This window comes from Diachasma alloeum, unplaced genomic scaffold (genome assembly GCF_001412515.2).
Source record: "Diachasma alloeum isolate Michigan unplaced genomic scaffold, Dall2.0 Dall_scaffold_01033, whole genome shotgun sequence".
In the NCBI taxonomy this organism is placed as follows: Eukaryota; Metazoa; Arthropoda; class Insecta; order Hymenoptera; family Braconidae; genus Diachasma; species Diachasma alloeum.
Genome location: NW_021681145.1, coordinates 59757 through 78919, shown reverse-complemented (window position 1 = coordinate 78919; position 19163 = coordinate 59757). Strand labels below are relative to the sequence as shown.

The following is a 19163-nucleotide window of genomic DNA, read 5'->3' as shown; positions in this document are numbered from 1 at the left end:
CGAGTTACTTACGCACCCGATTCACATTTACCGACAATTCGACCGGGACGCCGCTTTTCCCGTGGGGTACCAACTAACATTTTTGGAGTCAGTCAAACCCCCCGATCCGGGCCGCTACTCAGATCTATCCTTTTTGGCCCGTACCATCCCATACCACAAATCCACAGACAAATAAAGAGAGATTGGCTGTTCTAAGCAGGCTATCTCTCTTCAATTTTCCGACAGCTCGGGAGTCGTACGAGCACTCTAGATATACCTCTATGACACATCAGTCTATCCTCTTTGATGAAAACCCACCCTAGATCTCCCCTCCATTGTCCAGCAAGGTCCACATATCTGCGTAAAATTTCCCAAAAATTGACCCGATAGGTTATTGCTGATGGCTTAGAAAATGTGAAGAAGTGAATTTCTTGGAAAATCCAAGATAAGTTAGTCCATCTATTGTCTAGGAATAATAAATTGTGTTCGAGCAGGGTAGTTTCATTGCCTCCTTATCGATGCCTCGTTAATTTTTCATGTCTGGAAGGAGGTGTTATTTATAAGTCAGAGAATTGAAGATTGAGATCCTTGTGTAGCAAACCTGATGAATTCTTGGTTAATTTTTTTTATTTTTCTTCGGCCTCAGTGTTACTAGCGCAATGTCAAAGCCAGATGCTCCAAAATTAGTCACAGCCTTATTCACATTCAAAGGAACTAACAACGATGAGGTAATTTATATTTTATAATAATTTTAACGTGTGAAGTAATAAAATTTGTTTTATAACATGTATATTGATGGTTATTGAAATAGTTATGCTTCAGAAAAGGCGATGTCATAACAATAACGCAGACCGATGATGGAGGATGGTGGGAAGGTACCTTGAATGACCAAACCGCTTGGTTTCCTTCCAACTATGTCAAGGAGTGTCGCGCCCCTGGTAATAATTCAATACATACATTCAATCTCACCAAAAATTATTTTTCTGTACTGCTTCTCACGATTTCTCGTCTGGTAATTGGTATTACATACTTCCCAAACTCGAAAACTTGAAAATCACTACAGAAAAATATTGTTCGTGGGCTGTTGCGATGGGGTTTTTTTACTCGTGTGGTTGGCCAGTCCTCGCCTAGGGCTCGGAGGCCAACACCACACGAGTAAAAAACCCCATCGCAACAGGCCGGAAAAATACTATTGTTTTTGTGAAGATAAAACAGAATATATTACTGCTGAAGTGGTGAAATGAGATAAATTACCCATTCAATTCAATTACATATGGCTTTATGATTACGGATAGAGAAAGGAGATTCAAAGAAAAGTATCGAAAGAACTGATTGATAAAATATTTTCACCATTAATTCTGTCAAAATCCGGAAATTATGCAGGAAATATCAAGACACCGTTTCTTACAGTTTACACAAAATTATATTAAAACGTCTCGTGATGATTGCACATAATATTACTTAATACTGGGTATCCTCCAATTTATAATCAAATATTCTACGTTTAGAAAAAGTGCAAAATATTCTTTCGGGAAAATATAGGCTGGAAAATGAGGAGACCCAAAGTAATTGACTCGGGCTATTGCCTGGTTCAAAATGATCAACTTCTTCGCGGATTTTTTTCTGCGCAAATAAGAAAAAATTGATGATTTTGTCATCGGGAAAGGCAGCTAGAATATCGAAATCTGCTGCATAATAACGCTAGAACATTCTCCTATTTATTAGCTGATTTTCTGCGTTGAGAAAAACACAAAAATAATTATTTTCCTGGAAAAACTAATATTGGATGGCAAATGATATGAAGGCTATTCGCGATCGCGAAGATGTGGGAGCCATTAAGTGGTCTCTAAACTAACTACTCTTGGGGGCCAACCAATGAGATTCGATGTTTTCAACGGCCGATTAAGGGGTCTCCGCAGTTGCGATGGGCACGCGGGTGAGTGGAGTGTGAGGGCCGGCGCACAATCAAAAAGAACAGGGAATTGAGAACAGACATTAGGAACAGGGAATATAGCGTGGGGAACAGGGAACAATCCAACGCACAATCAAAAAATATAAACAGATGACATGCGCAATAAAATTCATTCTGTTCGCCACTCGCAAATAAACATTCAAATATTGCATCACTGCCAAATAAACAATTAAATTGTGAATTCTGTTCATGAATGTGGAGCAACGAATCAAATCATAAATCGAGATCTGGGATTTTTTTTATCCCATATATGAGGAAAGGATCGAATCAATTCAATCAATAACTCATCCCCCTCTTTACACTGTTGATTGACATCAACATTTTGCTTTTTATCCTCATCTGCCTGCATTTTATTTTGTACTTCACTATTTTTTTTCGAGTATGTATGATTCAGTGCCATGAGGAAGAGGCAGGTAATAGTATATTTCGTAACGAGTGCAAAAAAGTGTTTTTTGGCGAGTGCGAGGTTTATATCACGAGCCGAAGGCGAGTGATATAATCCCACGAGCTAAAAAACATTTTTTCACGGGTTACGAACAATATTTTTCATCACAATGTGGCGGAAATTGTACTTTTAGGCACGCGGAGCGTTAATTACATAATGTTGAAATTTATTCTTTATTCCTTTTTCTTAATGTTTGTTCTCAATTCCCTGTTCTTTTTGATTGTGCGCCGGCCCTGAAATAGTCAAGTTAGTGAGGTTAGTTTCGAGAGGGACGGGACATCAAACATGGCGTATGTTGGATAATGACAGACATCGCCATAGTATTTTTATCTTTAATTTATGGAACAAATGAACGATAAAACCCAATGGAACTTCGTGCCCATATTGTTCATATAGCACAATTTAGCTTCTTTTGCTGGCTAGCACATTGTCAACAGTGTGAGGGGTATGGGACAAAGTAGCGTCCATAAAGGTTGTGTATAAGGCGCAATTTGAATAATTAATTAAACACGAACGAAACCATAAAAGTAGTTAGAATTGCTTTTACAAATACCTTTTTAACATTTTTGATTACTATATGATATATTTAATTCACAAGCACATTGTCACATTTTACCCAGAAGTACTGGGGAGACCCCTTAATCGATTATTTTACTCCAACATCGATGTTTCTGACTAGCATTATAAGGCGCGCTTCGCGAAAGATCTTTGCATCTTCATTCTTCGTTGTCATTATTGATTGAATAAATCAATCATTCATTAACTTAATATTAAGATATTTCCTTTGTTATATAAAATTCCAATTACTAAATTGCGGAAACCGTATATCTCTTACATTTATAATTACATATAAATTTACTATCATAATTTGATAAGGTTGAGTGCAGATGTGGTACAAAGAAATTCCGATTACAAACAGTGATGGATAGCAAACGTCATGGATTTTTTTGATAATTAAGGTAATATACAGGGTGTTAGGGAATGACCCGTTTTCCTTTTGACAGTTGATAGGAAACAAATCACAGATTATGGGAAAAATCTTTAAAAAAATATTTATTTGACGGATTTTTTTTATTTTCAAGATTGAAAGTTGACGGAAAAACGTTGAGAAATTCGGAGTCCGAAGTTGACTAAAGATGGCAAAAACATCTGGCAACGTTGCAAATATCATGAAGTGAGTTGCTGTTGGGCTTAGGATTTTTTTCCCAGAAAGTGGAGTCATGGATTATGAACAAATGTCCAACCAATAATTGTGTACTAGATCTCTCGATTGTGTCTCAATCTCTATCGTTCAGTTCAGAAGATGAGTAAAAATGAATTTTGAGAAAATTCAATGAATTAAATGAAGATAATGAATAAATAAATAAATTGAATAAATTGAAAATTAAAAAATTCAATAAATTTAGCAACAGGGCAATCATCGCGAAGATGAACTGAATTACTCGGACGAAGGTTTTTCTCGATTACACGGGAACGATGCAATAAAAATAAGTAAACTCAATTTTATAATGTTTCTTTGGATGCAATAGTGCGCTACTCTGACCAATTTGGACAAAGCAATGCAGTTTTAGCAATGATATTGAATGGTGATGATACACGGCTGGCGTCACCAACATTTTTCCATTGGATTTCATCGTTGTTCCTTTCTTCTCATCGTTCATCTGAGAAGATATTGTAAAATCCTGAACTTGGTGGGCTGAAAACTCTAAAGAGAATTGTCACATATTTGTTACTGTATGAATGTAACGGAGATCAAATTATGAAGTCGAACCTAGCAGAAAATTCGGCAGCCGAAGATAGAAGACCAGTGGTTCTCCCACCTGATCGAGTTTTCGTCTTTAAAATAGTAGATTATGTCATTCGGCGATAAAAGTATTATCTGGCGAATGTGGCTGTATAATCACATTTGTCAGATGATACTTTTATCGCCGTGTGACAATATTTTATGTCGCTAGGCCCGAAAACCGCGATCTAAACGATCGAAGCAAGGTTAGAATCACCGTTTATCGGGTTTCGTGAAATAAAAATAATTAGGAAAATTAATAGTTCAATCTGAATATTTCACCAGCTACATAAAGCCAATAAAGCGATTGAATTTAACCTCAGGGCAGTAAGAGCAACGATAAACCGAATTACTCAGATCAATATTTCGCTTGATTACAAGGGAACGATGCAATAAAAATGAGCAAACTCAACTTTAGATGTTTCTGTGGATGTAATAATGGGCTACTCTGACTAACTTGGACAAAGCAATACAGTTTTAGCAATGATATTGAATGGCAATGATAGGTACATAACTGGCTTTACCATCATTTTTCCATTGAATTTCATCGTTGTTCCTTTCTTCCTATCGTTTATCTGAGAAAATATCGTAAAATCTCGAACTTAGGCTGAAAAGTCTAGAGGGGATTTTCACATAGCTGTTACTGTATGAATGTAACGGTCATCAAATTATGAAATCGAACCTAGTCGACAATTCCACAGCCGAAGATGGAAAAGCAGTATTTCTCACGCCTAATCAAGTTATCGTATATAAAAAAGTAATTAGAAATAATTCATATTCCAATCTGAATATTTCAACAGCTGAATAAAGACAATCACACTATTACGTTAAGAGAAGTGCACTATTACATCCACAGAAACATTATAAAGTTGAGTTTGCTCATTTATATTGCATCGTTCTCCGTGTAATCAAGAAAAACGTTGGTCCGAGTAATTCGGTTCATCTGTGCAGTTATGTCCCTGCTGCTACATTTATTGAATTTTTTAATTGTTCATTTATTCAATTTATTCATTTATTCATTTTCTTTATTTAATTCATCGAATTTTCTCAAAATTCATTTTTATTCATCTTTTGAACTAAACGATAGAGATTGAGAAATAATCGAGAGATCCAGTAGACAATTATTGGTTGGACCAGCTCGAGACTACCATCACTTGATGTTATTTCTACAACTGTATTGCTCTCTCTTAGCAATTGCAGAGTAGCTCACTCTCTGATAGAGCAGAAATCATAAAATTGACTCATAATTTTTAATCAGAGTAACGCTTGAACCTCTAGTTGTTCTCTACCCATTCAATTTGATTGAACATTTGTGAGATCTGTTTCAATTGGCAACATGGGAAAACAATACGGATTTGTGAGAGGCGAGCCTCTTTGATTGAGTCAGTAAATCGTCATGGCCCTGGCACTGCCCGCCACGAACGGAATTCTACTCTCCCATGAAATCACTTCCAATTTCAAATTTGCTCTTCACTGAAATCTAGAATTGAATGGGTACCTCAGACTCTTATTTCGTCAGAACTTTACATATTTATCAGCCGTAAGAAACCTCAGGGTTGGACTCAGCCTATGGAATTACCGCACAGTACAAAAACGAGGTTATGTCCATAATTCTTGATCACTCTTCACGGTGAGAAATTATCATCCTCATATCGGAATGTTCAAAATGCAGCTATCCCATGCTGAACTGCATATTATTGAACATTTCCTCTCACACACCGTCGTGTTCAACTGATGAATCGTTGCATTTGTTGAGTTAGGTTATGAAACATGCATTGAATCATCATTGCGTCCTATCTCACATTTCTCCATAATCCATGACTCAACTTTCTGGGAAAAAAATCCCTAGCGCAACAGCAACTCGGCTTGGGTACAGTCATCCCAAAAACAAATTCCAAGGCGCGTGGTAAATCTCCGAAACGTAAAGTCACTGAGTGGTAAAAATATCCGAATATTGTATAGTAAGTGTTGATTGTGCCAAGGCATTTGAATTGGATGAACACTATAGTGGATGAATGGTGAATTGCACAGGGGAGAGGGAAAATGGGTTTCCAAAGGAATAAGAATATGAAAATAACTGTTTGGTTTTTCAGATGAACTGACGAATAGACCGTTCCATAAAATCCCCGACAAGCAGATATCTTGGAGAGTGTAGACATGGAGCTGATTATTGTAAGAGTTTAACATTAATGGACTTTCGAAAAACATGTGCATTGATTTCTCACTCTATAACGCAAAGGTTCGTTCGACAAAACCACAGAATTATGATATATATACTACTTATTTACTTTGTCTTGACATATTATCTATCCATTATATCAAAAGATACTGGCTTTCGCTGTTTTATTAGTTACGAGGAACATAGATATATTATGACTTCGAAGGTAACAGGTCTCATGAAAAACATGAACAAATAAGTACATGTTATGATTGATAGTCGCGTGACCCATTCCGTGAGTGCCATAATCCGAGGGAGGTGAAATGCATTTTTATTGGAAGCCCTGGGATGATTTTTCGAAAGGGCTTGGAAATGGAACGAATGTATGAATTGTAAGAATACCCGCTGACTGGATGAGGGAAATCGCTGACAATAAGTGAACTACCTGTGGATGTCATGAAGATATAATAGGTTTCTCTTTAGTCTTCAAGTTTCACTAACCTAGTAAAATGGATCCCAATATTCCTATGTGCAATCAATTTGTGGAGTCGAACAAATAAGAGTTTTCAGTTTCTGGAATTCATCCAATACCCCTTTCTTGGTTTAGACACTCAATGTAATATTACACTCCAATAATTCGTCATTTTGGGAAAAAGTGATGCAAACCTATATGGAGTCCGTGGCTAAGAATCTCTTATTGGGCAATATTTCTGGCGATTATTGAGACAGCTGATTTTAAGGTCTTGAAATGTGCTGAGCAGATAATAGGTCATTGCGTAATAAATTAATTGCTCCTGTATTTTCATTCGTGGATTTTATTGCANACCTATGTGGAGTCCGTGGCTAAGAATCTCTTACTGGGCAATATTTCTGGCGATTATTGAGACAGCTGATTTTAAGGTCTTGAAATGTGCTGAGCAGATAATAGGTCATTGCGTAATAAATTAATTGCTCCTGTATTTTCATTCGTGGATTTTATTGCATCTTTTTTCGTCTTTACAGTAGGAAATCAATTCACATGTTTTTCGAAAGTCCAATAATGATAAACTCTTACAATAATCAGCTCCATGTCTACACTATCCAAGATATCTGCTTGTCGGGGATTTTATGGAACGGTCTATTCGTCAGTTCATCTGAAAAACCAAACAGTTATTTTCATATTCTTATTCCTTTGGAAACCCATTTTCCCTCTCCCCTGTGCAATTCACCATTCATCCACTATAGTGTTCATCCAATTCAAATGCCTTGGCACAATCAACACTTACTATACAATATTCGGATATTTTTACCACTCAGTGACTTTACGTTTCGGAGATTTACCACGCGCCTTGGAATTTGTTTTTGGGATGACTGTACCCAAGCCAGCAACTCAATACATGATATTTGCGACGTTGCCAGATGTTTTTTCCACCATCTTGAGTCAACTTCAGACTCCGAATTTCTCAACGTTTTTCCGTCAACTTTCAATCTTGAAAATAAAAAAATCCGTCAAATGAATATTTTTTTAACGTTTTTTTCCATAATCTGTGATTTTTTTCCTATCAACTGTCAAGAGGAAAACGGGTCATTCTCTAACATCCTGTAGATCGACTATCAAATATTGAGTTTTCAATGAGTTATGTTATTAAAACAAGTGTTGATGTATTTCTAAAACTTCTATGTCATGGAAAGGATCAAAGTCAATGTGTAATTTTTTCATTTGTGATACCTGACTTCATATGAATCTTTTTTTTTTATTTTACATTTTATCATTCATAGAAATAATAGAGGATGACACTTTAAAAGTGTTTTTGTTTTATTATTCTCTGAGAAGAAAGATTTCAACTTTTTTATGTTGATGTTACGTTGTTTTTTCTATCGATTTCGAGGCATTTTTATTTTAAATGTGTAATATTATCATTTGAGGAATAAAATTTTTATTTTCGATATGAAATAAACAGAGTTTTCCCCCTGTTTGTCCACTTATATTTACACTTGACTCAACCAGCATGTGCTAGGGGAAAAGGGGACAACGTACAGGCTGTCCAACTGGGCGATTCCAAAGGCTATGTCAGAGTAGACTAGGGAGCAACGGCCAGGTGAGAGGACTGTTGCCCCCGGGATCCCGTCGGGTTGATTGGTGGGGATAGGGTAACGGAATGACCTATCGTTACTGAGTTATCCAGATTAGCNGCTAGGGGAAAAGGGGACAACGTACAGGCTGTCCAACTGGGCGATTCCAAAGGCTATGTCAGAGTAGACTAGGGACCAACGGCCAGGTGAGAGGACTGTTGCCCCCGGGATCCCGTCGGGTTGATTGGTGGGGATAGGGTAACGGAATGACCTATCGTTGCTGAGTTATCCAGATTAGCGGGAGAAGGCCCTAGTAAGATTCTGAGTTAGTCGAACGCGGACGCTCAAGCGGGAAAGTCGAAAGGATTTCTCCGGCGTATACTGTGGTGTTGGCTTGGAAAATGGCCAAGGGAATGGTGGCGAATAGCTCAGCGCAGCCAGGTGCATAACTGATGGTAGCGAACGTGGGGAATGCTCCTGCATTCCCCACAAACGGGAAAAAAAGTTCTTTCGGAACTCTTGGTGACGACCTTGTGGTTTCCGGCGTTATCTGGTCTCGGCGGAACGATTTGAGGCGTATGGGCCCGTGGGCCTGGAGTAGAGCAATCCTCCTGTCGGCCCGACCATACGTCGCCATTTCTAGTACTACCCGGAGGCAGTGATGCGTGATGACCGAAGCGGTAACTGGTGGCCGAGAGTGTGTTGTAACAGTGTTCCACTTTGGTCGGATCAGCCTCTCGGCGTCCCAGGCTCTGAGGAGTCCCGGCTGATTCGCATTCAACTCTGAAACACTCCCGAGTCGAAATACTCGGGAGGAGCAAGCCTACTGAGAGACTGCAAAACCCCTCAGGACGAGTGTAAAGTTAATTTGCATGGATGATTAGGCCGTGAGGCTTAATTTCCAGCCTGGAATAGTGGCTGATGACGTTTGATACGNCGTCCCAGGCTCTGAGGAGTCCCGGCTGATTCGCATTCAACTCTGAAACACTCCCGAGTCGAAATACTCGGGAGGAGCAAGCCTACTGAGAGACTGCAAAACCCCTCAGGACGAGTGTAAAGTTAATTTGCATGGATGATTAGGCCGTGAGGCTTAATTTCCAGCCTGGAATAGTGGCTGATGACGTTTGATACGTTTGCCCAGCCACAGAAGTCCTCTGAGTGGACGAGTTTGCCTCAGAGGCCGGTTTTCGTCGAACCTCCGGTGAAGTTTCGGCTGGCGCCCAATTATCGAGCGATAGAGACGGCTAAAAAGTAGTTTGGATTTTTCCTGGGTGAACAACCCGGGAAAATATTTTTACACATCGCAAAGCAATTTTAATGGAAAATTGTATTCTTTTAAATCTAAAAGGATATTCGTCTTCACTTGATAAAGTAGTACGATTCAGAAATATGATGTCCCCCGTTTTGTCATCTGAAAGTGTTTCACATCGTAACAAATTATTCCTGAGTTCTAAAACGAGTAATCGTGTACCATTACATAAGCCTTCATGTATACTTAAATTTCGTATAAGCATAATAATGGTGTATTTTCGTAGACGAATTTCATGAGTTGGTAGTGATTTTGGAGACAAAATATTCAAATATTCTAGCAAAAGGACTTCAGAAAGTTGATCATTTTCAGCTGCATCTGCACTATCAAAACTCGTATATATTTTTTCTGTTTCTTCATCAAGTAGATAAATAATATTTGCATTTATTCCGTGGACATCATTGTCGCGAGCAGACAATATAGTATAATTTGCTAGTTATGTATATTGGGTGTGTGAATATGACTCTGCCCTTTTTTGTTCAAATAAAAAACATTTGCTTGTTTAGAAAATTAAAGAAAAGTTTATTGAAAGTATGCTCCATCTGCAGCTATAACCTTCGCCCATCTTTCAGGTAATTTACGTATTCCTTGCCCGAAGAAATCCTGGTCTTTTGAGCTGATCCAATTATCAAGCTAAATTTTGATACTTTCATATGAAGTGAACCGTTCTCCCGTAAGATCTGACTGCAGTGTTCGGAATAAGTGGTAATCCGAAGGAGCTATGTCTGGCGAATATGGCGGGTGGAGTTGCACTTCCCAGTCCTGTCCATCTAAATATCTTTTCACAACTTGGGTGGTATACGGTTTGGCATTGTCATGTTGAAGAATTGAGTTACTGTGCCTATTCACCCATTCTGGTCGTTTTTGCTTCCGAATGGAAGCTTTGCAATCCTTGAATTTTTCGATTTTCTAATTTTGCCTGGAAATCATGTAGAATGGTCTGAAATGTAAAAATACGAAGTTTGGCGACAATGTCTGTCTGTCCCCCCCCCTCCGCAACTTTTTGGAAATTAGGTTTTAGAAAATACAACACTAAGAGGGCTAAAAAAATTCAAAAAAATTTGAAATTTTGTCAGATTATAGGTCCTAACTAGGACTAACTCTGGGCACAGGATCAGCTCGATCGGTCCAGTAGTTCCTGAGAAAAAGCCATTTCTTTTTGAATCTTTTTTTGCAAATATCTCAAAAACTAATCGGCCGATTTCATTTTTTTTTCAAAATGTTCGTCTCAACTCCCTCTATCTGGATCAATCGAAACCTATATAGCCATTCCTGCAAAGTTTTTGAGATATTTCCACTTTTCTGTTTTTTTCCAAAAATCGTTGTACGCTCTCTAGCCTTCGCAAAAATGGAGATATCAACTTGAAATTTGGACAGGATCTCCGTCTTATGACAAGGACGATTGGGATTGAAACTGGGCTGAATCGGCCCAGTGGTTCCGGAGATATTCCATTTTTTATAAAAATCGATTATGTGCAATATCTCGAAAACTAGTGGACCGATTTCACTTTTTTTTTCAAAATATTCGCCTTGATGTCCCCTATCCAGATCAATCAGAACCTATATGGCCGTACCTGCAAAATTTTTGAGATATTTCTACTTTTCTGTTTTTTTCAAAAAATCGTTGTACGCTCTCTAGCCTTCGCAAAAATGGAGACATCAACTTGAAATTTGGACAGGATCTTCGTTTTATGATAAGGACGGTTGGGATTGAAACTGGGCTGAATCGGCCCAGTGGTTCCAGAGATATTCCATGTTTTAGGAAAATCGATTATGTGTCATATCTCGACAACTAGTGGACCGATTTCACTTTTTTTTTTCAAAATATTCGCCTTGATGTCCCCTATCCAGATCAATCAGAACCTATATAGCCGTTCTTGCAAAGTTTTTGAGATATTTCCACTTTTTTGTTTTTTTCCAAAAATCGTTGTACGCTCTCCAGCCTTCGCAAAAATGGAGATATCAACTTGAAATTTGGACAGGATCTTCGTCTTATGACAAGGACGGTTGGGATTGAAACTGGGCTGAATCGGCCCAGTGGTTCCGGAGATATTCCATTTTTTATGAAAATCGATTATGTGTAATATCTCGAAAACTAGTGGACCGATTTCACTTTTTTTTTTTTAATATTCGCTTTGTTTTTTGCTTCCGAATGGAAGTATTGTAATGGTGCTGTTTTCACATTTTCTAATTTTGATTGGAAATGATGTAGAATGGTCTGAAACGTAAAAATACGAAGTTTGGCGACCATGTCTGTCGGTGTCAATGTCCATTGCCACCTTTGCGGTGGTCGATTTTTGGAAAATTGAAAATTTGGAAAAGATCTGAAATTTTGTCAAATTATAGACCTTAACGAGGACTAACTCTGCAAAAGTTCAGCCCGATTAAGCAAATAGTTTTTGAGAAAAAGCTATTCGTTTTTAAATCGTTTTTCGCTAATATCTTCGACGCTAGTCAACCGATTTCAATTNAAAGATCTGAAATTTTGTCAAATTATAGACCTTAACGAGGACTAACTCTGCAAAAGTTCAGCCCGATTAAGCAAATAGTTTTTGAGAAAAAGCTATTCGTTTTTAAATCGTTTTTCGCTAATATCTTCGACGCTAGTCAACCGATTTCAATATTTTTTTTGTCAAAATATTCGTTTCGATGCCTTCTATCCGAATCAATCAAAACATATATACCCGTTCATACCAAGTTTTCGAGATATTTCCGTTTTTTTGTTTTTTCATAAAAATCCTTGTAATTACTCTAGCTTGTACAAAAATTGAGATATCAACTTGAAATTTGGACAGAATCTTCGTCTCGTGATAATAATCCTTCCTATTGAAAATGAGCTCAATCGCATGAGTAGTTTCCGAGATATTTGACTTTCTCTGAAAACCTTTCATGTGCAATATCTTAAAAACTACGCAACGGATTTCAATTTTTTTTTCAAAATATTTGCTTCGATGCCTTCTATTAGAATCAATCAAAACATATACGGCCGTTCCTACAAAGTTTTCGACATATTTCCGTTTTTATGTTTTTTCATAAAAATCCTTGTAATCACTCTAGCTTGTGCAAAAATTGAGATATCAACTTAAAATTTGGACAAAATTTTCCTCTCATAATAACAATCCTTCCTATTGAAAATAAGCTCAATCGCATGGGTAGCTTCCGAGATATTCGACTTTCTCTGGAAACCTTTTATGTGCAATAGCTTAAAAACTATGCAGCCGATTTCAATTTTTTGTTCTCAAAATATTTGTTTCGATGCCTTCTATCCGAATCAATCAAAACATATATACCCGTTCATACAAAGTTTTCGAGATATTTCCATTTGTCTGTTTTTTCATCAGGAGGCAGTTATTTCCACTGACATTGTTGATATCTAATTTGAGCGGGTTTGGTATTTCCATTTTTTTCTTTCTTTAATAGTATTATTATTACAGATCCATTCGGAAGCTTACTACCAATGGGATTGGTAGAAATGAAAAAAAGAAAAAGAGTTATAACACATAAAGTAACGGTCAGATGGCTTCGGCCAAAAAAGCTCGAACCCCTGCTTGTTCGTCTATGGCTCGCTTCAAACGCATTATTTGTCATCGGTAAACTTCTCCATTAATAGTTTGAGAGGGTTCGAGCAACTCATAATATACAACACCTCTCTGATCCCACCAAATGCAGAGCATAACCTTGGCACTGTGAATATTTCTTTTTGGCTGGGATGGGCCGGGTTCACGTGGCTTCACATGAGTTTTTTGGCATTTGGCATTCTCAAAATATATCCATTTTTCATCTCCTGTGACTATTCGATGCAAAAATCCTTTTCTTTGCTGTCTTTGAAGTATATATATTTCATTTATTGTATCTCAGTGGGAATACACAGATTATACAATGGGGGAAAGCCACTTAATAATAATTTGGCACATTCGATAAACATAACATCGTGTAAGTACAGTTCATATAGACAAAAATATTTTAACTCAGTCGTAAAAGGAGCTAAAGGCAGTAGGCAGAGTAAACCAAATAATAATATCAAATGAGAATTAGTTTCAAGAGTCGATGCATGCAGATGTGATTGGTGGATCCTAGGTTCGACTAGAACAGAAAAGATAACAAATGAGTTTGGGATTCAGAAATCAGAAGTTCCACCATAGCGGATTGAACCAATCTTTGAAGTGTAAGAGACCTTTCCTAGCTAGAGCAAATGTTTTGTTCGATTTTGTTTGAGTTAAGTGGGTAAAATTTAATGAAATTTTTCTCTGAGTAGGTTGATTTTGACTATGTTAAGTGAAGAAATGGGAAGATGCTTTTTATGATTTACAATTTTTCAATTTTGGGATCGGAGTTGCAAGCATGACATGAGGAACTTGGACAGTTTGATAGTTTCTGCAATGGAGCCCGGAGTGAGTATTGCATGCCAGGCCAGGTTGCTTAGAGAGTTTCTTTCTCTGAGGTGTTCTAACCCCATGCAGTCCACCAGGAGATGGATAACACTGTCAGGTTCACCAGATGCACACAAAGGGCATGAAATTGACGGGTCGAGAGTTATCAGAGTCCCTTTCCATGTGATCCTGGCTTTGTTGAGGTCAGCCATTCTGAACTGACCAATCAGCCCTAAGCTCTTCAAGTTTATGTCTGAATTGAGGTACTTGAAGTCCGTGGATAACGAGGCGTAGAGGATGTGGTAAATGGATCCAAGGGCCCTTTGGATGTCTTGGAGATGGATCTTCTCTTGTAGGGTTGAAATGATGGAGGTTTCGATCAGACTGAGGCTCATGTCGGTGTTGATCAACTCTTGATATCCCAGTTCTCCTAGTTGAGTTTTCAGTTTGGAGACCCAGTTTGGGATTGGTGAAGTGATGTGAGATTCTACATCCGATAGCATCCTCAAGAAGCATTTTTTAGGGATTCTGTCATTTGGCATAGCTACCAGCTTTCCCAACCAGCTAAGGTTTCTCTTCAGTACTTCAACCTCTAGGGATGTGCGAGCTGTTTCCAGCCTGAGTAGATAGTGAGGGGTTTTCCTTGAGAGCCCTAAGGCCCTTTTCAGGTAACTCGAAGGAATCTTCTCGATATCTTGTACGTACTCTTGTGCCCAGCATTCAGCTCCGTATAGAAGAGTAGAATTGATTATACTGTCCAGCAGTTTGGTGGTTGAGAGGATGGAGTTGGGTTTTGCCTTCGCTAGAATGTTTAGGGTTGCTTCCGATGCTTTGGAAGCTTTGGAGATACGATCTTTGCCAGCTTGGTAGAATTTACCTGAGCTGCAGAACACGATCCTTAAATATGTGTACTCTTTCACTAACTCTACTTCTTGAGAGCCGTAGTGGAAGGATCCAATTCGCTTGAGTTTCAGGCTCCTGTGAAACACCAGGACTTTTGTTTTGGACACGTTCACTTGGAGGCTGTTGAGATGACAATATGATTCCAGCGCATCCAGTTTGCGTTGGACATCTCGCTCCGATTCCGCGAGGATGACTATGTCATCTGCAAAAGCCATCAGCAGGATTTCGAGGGAACCTCCCAGGCCTAAACCTGAAAGTTCAGCTGTTCTGAAGTGCTTTTCTATGTCGCTGATGAAGAGCGAGACGAGGAGTGGACTAAGTGTTTCGCCCTGCGGAGTACCTTTGTTGACCTTAAGCTTGATTGAATCCTCTCCGTTTATGCAGTATTGCATGAAGAGCTTGGAGTACAGGCTCATTGTCGATTTCAGCGCCTTTGACTCAAATCCCAGCTGCAATAGTTTCCTCCAAAGATTTTGATGTATGACGGAGTCGAAGGCCTACTTGTAGTCGACGAAGATTGCGTAGACGTATCTTCCTTTTTTGTTGATGATCAATTGAATGGCGCTTGTGAGACTGAAGAGGTTGTCCATGCAACTTTTGTTTTGGCGAAAACCACTTTGGAATTCCGGGATAATGTTGTTAGCCTCTGCCCAGTGTTGAAATCTTGAAGCCAAGAACTGCGTATATATTTTGGTATAATTCGCTGGGTCCATTATGTCCCCTTTTTTCTTATATATAACTATTGTTTTCACAATACCCCAGATGTCCGGTATCGTCCCAGAATCCAGAACTTCGTTGAAGAGTTTAGTGAGAGTAGACACTGCCCCCGGAGTGAGGAATTTGTAGAATTCATTTGAAATCTTATCAGTCCCAGGAGCTTTGTTGTTTTTTAGTCCTTTTATACAGGCAACGCATTCAACGTCCGTGATCGGTTTGTCCAACGATTCTGAGGAGCGATTCTCCGGTTTTGAGGAGAACTGGCCAAGGGGCGCAAGGTCCGTGGTCCCTGTAGTTTTCGAGATAGTAATTTTCCCATTTGTTAATCTTTATTGGGCATATAACTCGAGGTGATTTTCTGAAGCTGTTAATGGTATTCCAGAAGTCGTTCATGCGGTCAGTGTTTGAGAGAGCTTGGACTTCTGAGTGCCTCAGAGATCGATCGTGGGTGTTGATAAGATTTATGAGGTTGCTTCTCGTTGTGGTGTAAGCTTTTTTCGTCAATGGATGGAAGTTTCGCCGCTTGGCCTCCTTGAACAGCTTTTTCACTTTCAATTTGAGCTCTTTGATCTTCTTATTCTTTCGGCGAGTTTCAATTTCAGGTCGTGAAATAGTACTTGAGATATGATACATTTTTGCTAGGGTAGCTGCTGTTTTGATTGCCAAGTTGAATTTCTATTTCTCTTCTATGTCGTAGAGTGAGGGGTTGTTGAGTGTCGTGAGGCGTTGATACACTTGTAGTAAGTTAATTTGTTTTCTACCTGGTCATTCCATCGGAAGACCTCCTGCGTGACTGCTTCATTTTGAAGTGGAACGGTATGATCCTTAGCCGAGCGAGCTTTGAGCTTGGTTATATACAATAAGTGAGGAGATTTTTCCCCCAATTCCATTACTTGACTGTCCAGTATAAGATAGGAAGCTGCAGTATTAACCCAAACTTGATCAATAATGCTGAATCCGTTGTTCCTGCTGTATGTAATTTGTGCTGGTGAGTCAGAGGTAGTTCTGCCATTCAGAATAAAGAATCCCATCTCCTCAAGTTCATTCACCAAGGATTTCCCCCGTGTTTTGACTGTTTCTAATGTCGAGGTCCTCCAGTGGGTAAGCGCGTTTCCAATGTCCATTGATTTTGGGAACTGGTTGAGATTTCCCACATGAGCATTTAGATCCCCCATGAAAATAAACGGTTTGTCCGGGTGTAGTGAATGAAGAGAGTCAATAAAACTCGGGAGGAGGAATAATTCCGTATCATCATCCGGTTTCGGACGAAAATATGCTGAGCATATGATGATTGTGGTGTCGCCTGCCTGGTGATCTGCAATAATCCAATGATTAGAGCAGTTTCTGAGTCTTGACTGACCCGATAAGGGGTCTTGCTTGAGAAAGAGCATCAGACCTCCGCTGCCTCTACCAATTTGATGGTCGCTGGTTGCAAGCAATTGAAAGAGTAGATGGTCTTTCAAGAAGCAGGGCTTTGCTTAAATTTCATTTAGGTTGAAAGTTTCGACTAATCCCACAATTTCGCAATCACTCAAGAGGTGTTTTGTTTCGTTGGATTATGAGAGGAGTGACCCGTACCCTTCGGGGTTCCAGAGTAGAATTTGTGGGTTGGGTTGGGATGGGAGACGGTGTATGGGACGTTTGTTGGCCTTGGGACGATGATTAGGGAGGGAGGAGGGTAGAGTGGGTGGGTTTTTTGGTGATGAGGATGGAGAAGAGAGGTTACCCGTTGATATTGTCCAGTTGGCTTCGAAAAAAATTTGTGATTGATGGAGTGTGGCTTCCGCTCTTCTTTTTTGACCCTGGTGTTGCGTTTTCTTTACCTTCTTCTGATGAACAGTCCATCTCTATATTGCGTTTAAGAGATGTTTTTGTTGCTGAGCTGAGTAAGGCTGTCGCCTCCTCCTCAGAGGTTGGTTTGGAATTGATGAGGATAATGTCGTCTCTGAGTTTAGCGCTGAGGCCTTTTGAGCGAAGTTGATGGATCAGGGGGAACAGGCGTTTTCTAGTGTTGAGTGTTTCCTTGTCATAGTCTTTGGTAATAAAGAATCCACTGTCCTTCACTTTCGACCTAGCACTCATTATAGATGTCTTGAGTTTGAACGAGGCCAACGTCACCAGAATTGCGCAGTTAGAGGCCATCCCAGGGTTGTTCAATCTTTTAATATAGCTCATTTGCTCACTGGTGATTTGGATGGAGCATCTACTACTCAGAAAATTGATGACCTTTGTTTCTAGGGTGTTCAACGTATTCTTAGATGTGGAAACTAGCCCATGAATTATTATGTTGTTTTTCTTTTAAGTGATTCCAGTTCCTTTGCCTATTTCTGCAACTGGTTATGTAGTTGGTCATTTCTCTGCTGGAGATTCTGAATTACTGCACTGTTGTTTTGAATCGATTCGGCCAGGGGAGCGATTTTCTCTTTTACCGATTTCTGGACTAGCGGCTTGAGTAGTACAGAAAACTGTTGCACCGTCATTTCTCCAATGGTCTGACTTTCTGTTACCTCCGTCGGCATTGTAGGAATTTAATGGTGACTGCTTTTGTATAGGTTGGCTAGAACAATATGGAGTTCAATGAAAGAACTCGATTTTGTTGATGTTTGGGATAAAAGTGTAAAAGGAACTACTCATCTGATGTCTGAGTTCCTGGTGATAAACTGGTGTGTCCTCTCCCTTCTTTTATAGTTTCTCCGTTGAATATTGGAGTCGTTTGCCCAGCCTTCGGGATGTCCTAACAGTGAGTAGCTTGTTCCTGGGTCCGTTGACAGACTTGGGTTGATCAAATTTTTATGTCAGATGTGAAAATTGTTGTTCTAACATGGTGCACTTCGAGTTCGAGACTCCAAAGAATAGTTGTTTGCACTAGGATTCCACAGATGTACTCTTTAATGTCGTAAAAATGAATAAAAACACGGAGTGTACGTTGAGTGCGTGCGATTCCTCTGGCGTGCCGGTGGCGCCCCTGTCTTTGAAGTAGCATTTCACAAATTGTTTTTTGACGTTGCATGTCTCTTTATTTTAATTCATATGGAACCCAGTTACCAACTTTTTGAACCATTCCCATTGCTTTTAAACGTTTTGCAACAGTTGATCGTTCAACATTTCATGCTGTAGTCAATTCTGATTGGATTTGGCAAGAATCCTCTGCTAATAATGCCTCCAATTCAGCATCTTCAAATTTTTTTTGGTGGTTTTCCATGTTCTCTTTCCTCAGTGCCAAAATCATTATTTTGAAATCGTCGAAACCATTCCTTGCAAATTGTATTAGATGGAGCATGCTCACCGTAAATCTCATAGTAATCTAATAGTGAAATAACACTTCCCGCAAATGATGTTTACATGGAACGAAAACCGACATTGTCACGGAGTTAAAAACACTTGTTGCTTACATTTCAACCAAATGTCACGTAGTGCGTTTGACAGCTGACATAAAGTACTATCGAATATAGGTGTCGCCATTTATTAGTGCACG

The 19163-nt window shown here is 39.1% G+C and overlaps 1 protein-coding gene across 1 annotated transcript; it reads left to right on the top strand.

The window, feature by feature from the left end:
- The first annotated feature begins 293 nt into the window (after positions 1-293).
- LOC107045641 (rho guanine nucleotide exchange factor 6-like) lies at positions 294-7133 on the top strand. Its single transcript, XM_015267963.1, has 3 exons — positions 294-707; positions 791-917; positions 6273-7133. Exons 1-3 carry the CDS (start codon positions 639-641, stop codon positions 6332-6334), a joined length of 258 nt encoding a protein of 85 aa, XP_015123449.1. The 5' UTR covers positions 294-638; the 3' UTR covers positions 6335-7133.
- The last annotated feature ends 12030 nt before the right edge of the window (positions 7134-19163 follow it).

Excerpts from the sequence above, each read along its gene's own strand:
- LOC107045641 (XM_015267963.1), top strand. The coding sequence starts at position 639 with ATGTCAAAGCCAGATGCTCCAAAATTAGTCACAGCCTTATTCACATTC. Across the intron at positions 708-790 it reads AAGGAACTAACAACGATGAG|TTATGCTTCAGAAAAGGCGA; the intron begins GTAATTTATATT and ends TTATTGAAATAG. Across the intron at positions 918-6,272 it reads CAAGGAGTGTCGCGCCCCTG|ATGAACTGACGAATAGACCG; the intron begins GTAATAATTCAA and ends TTGGTTTTTCAG.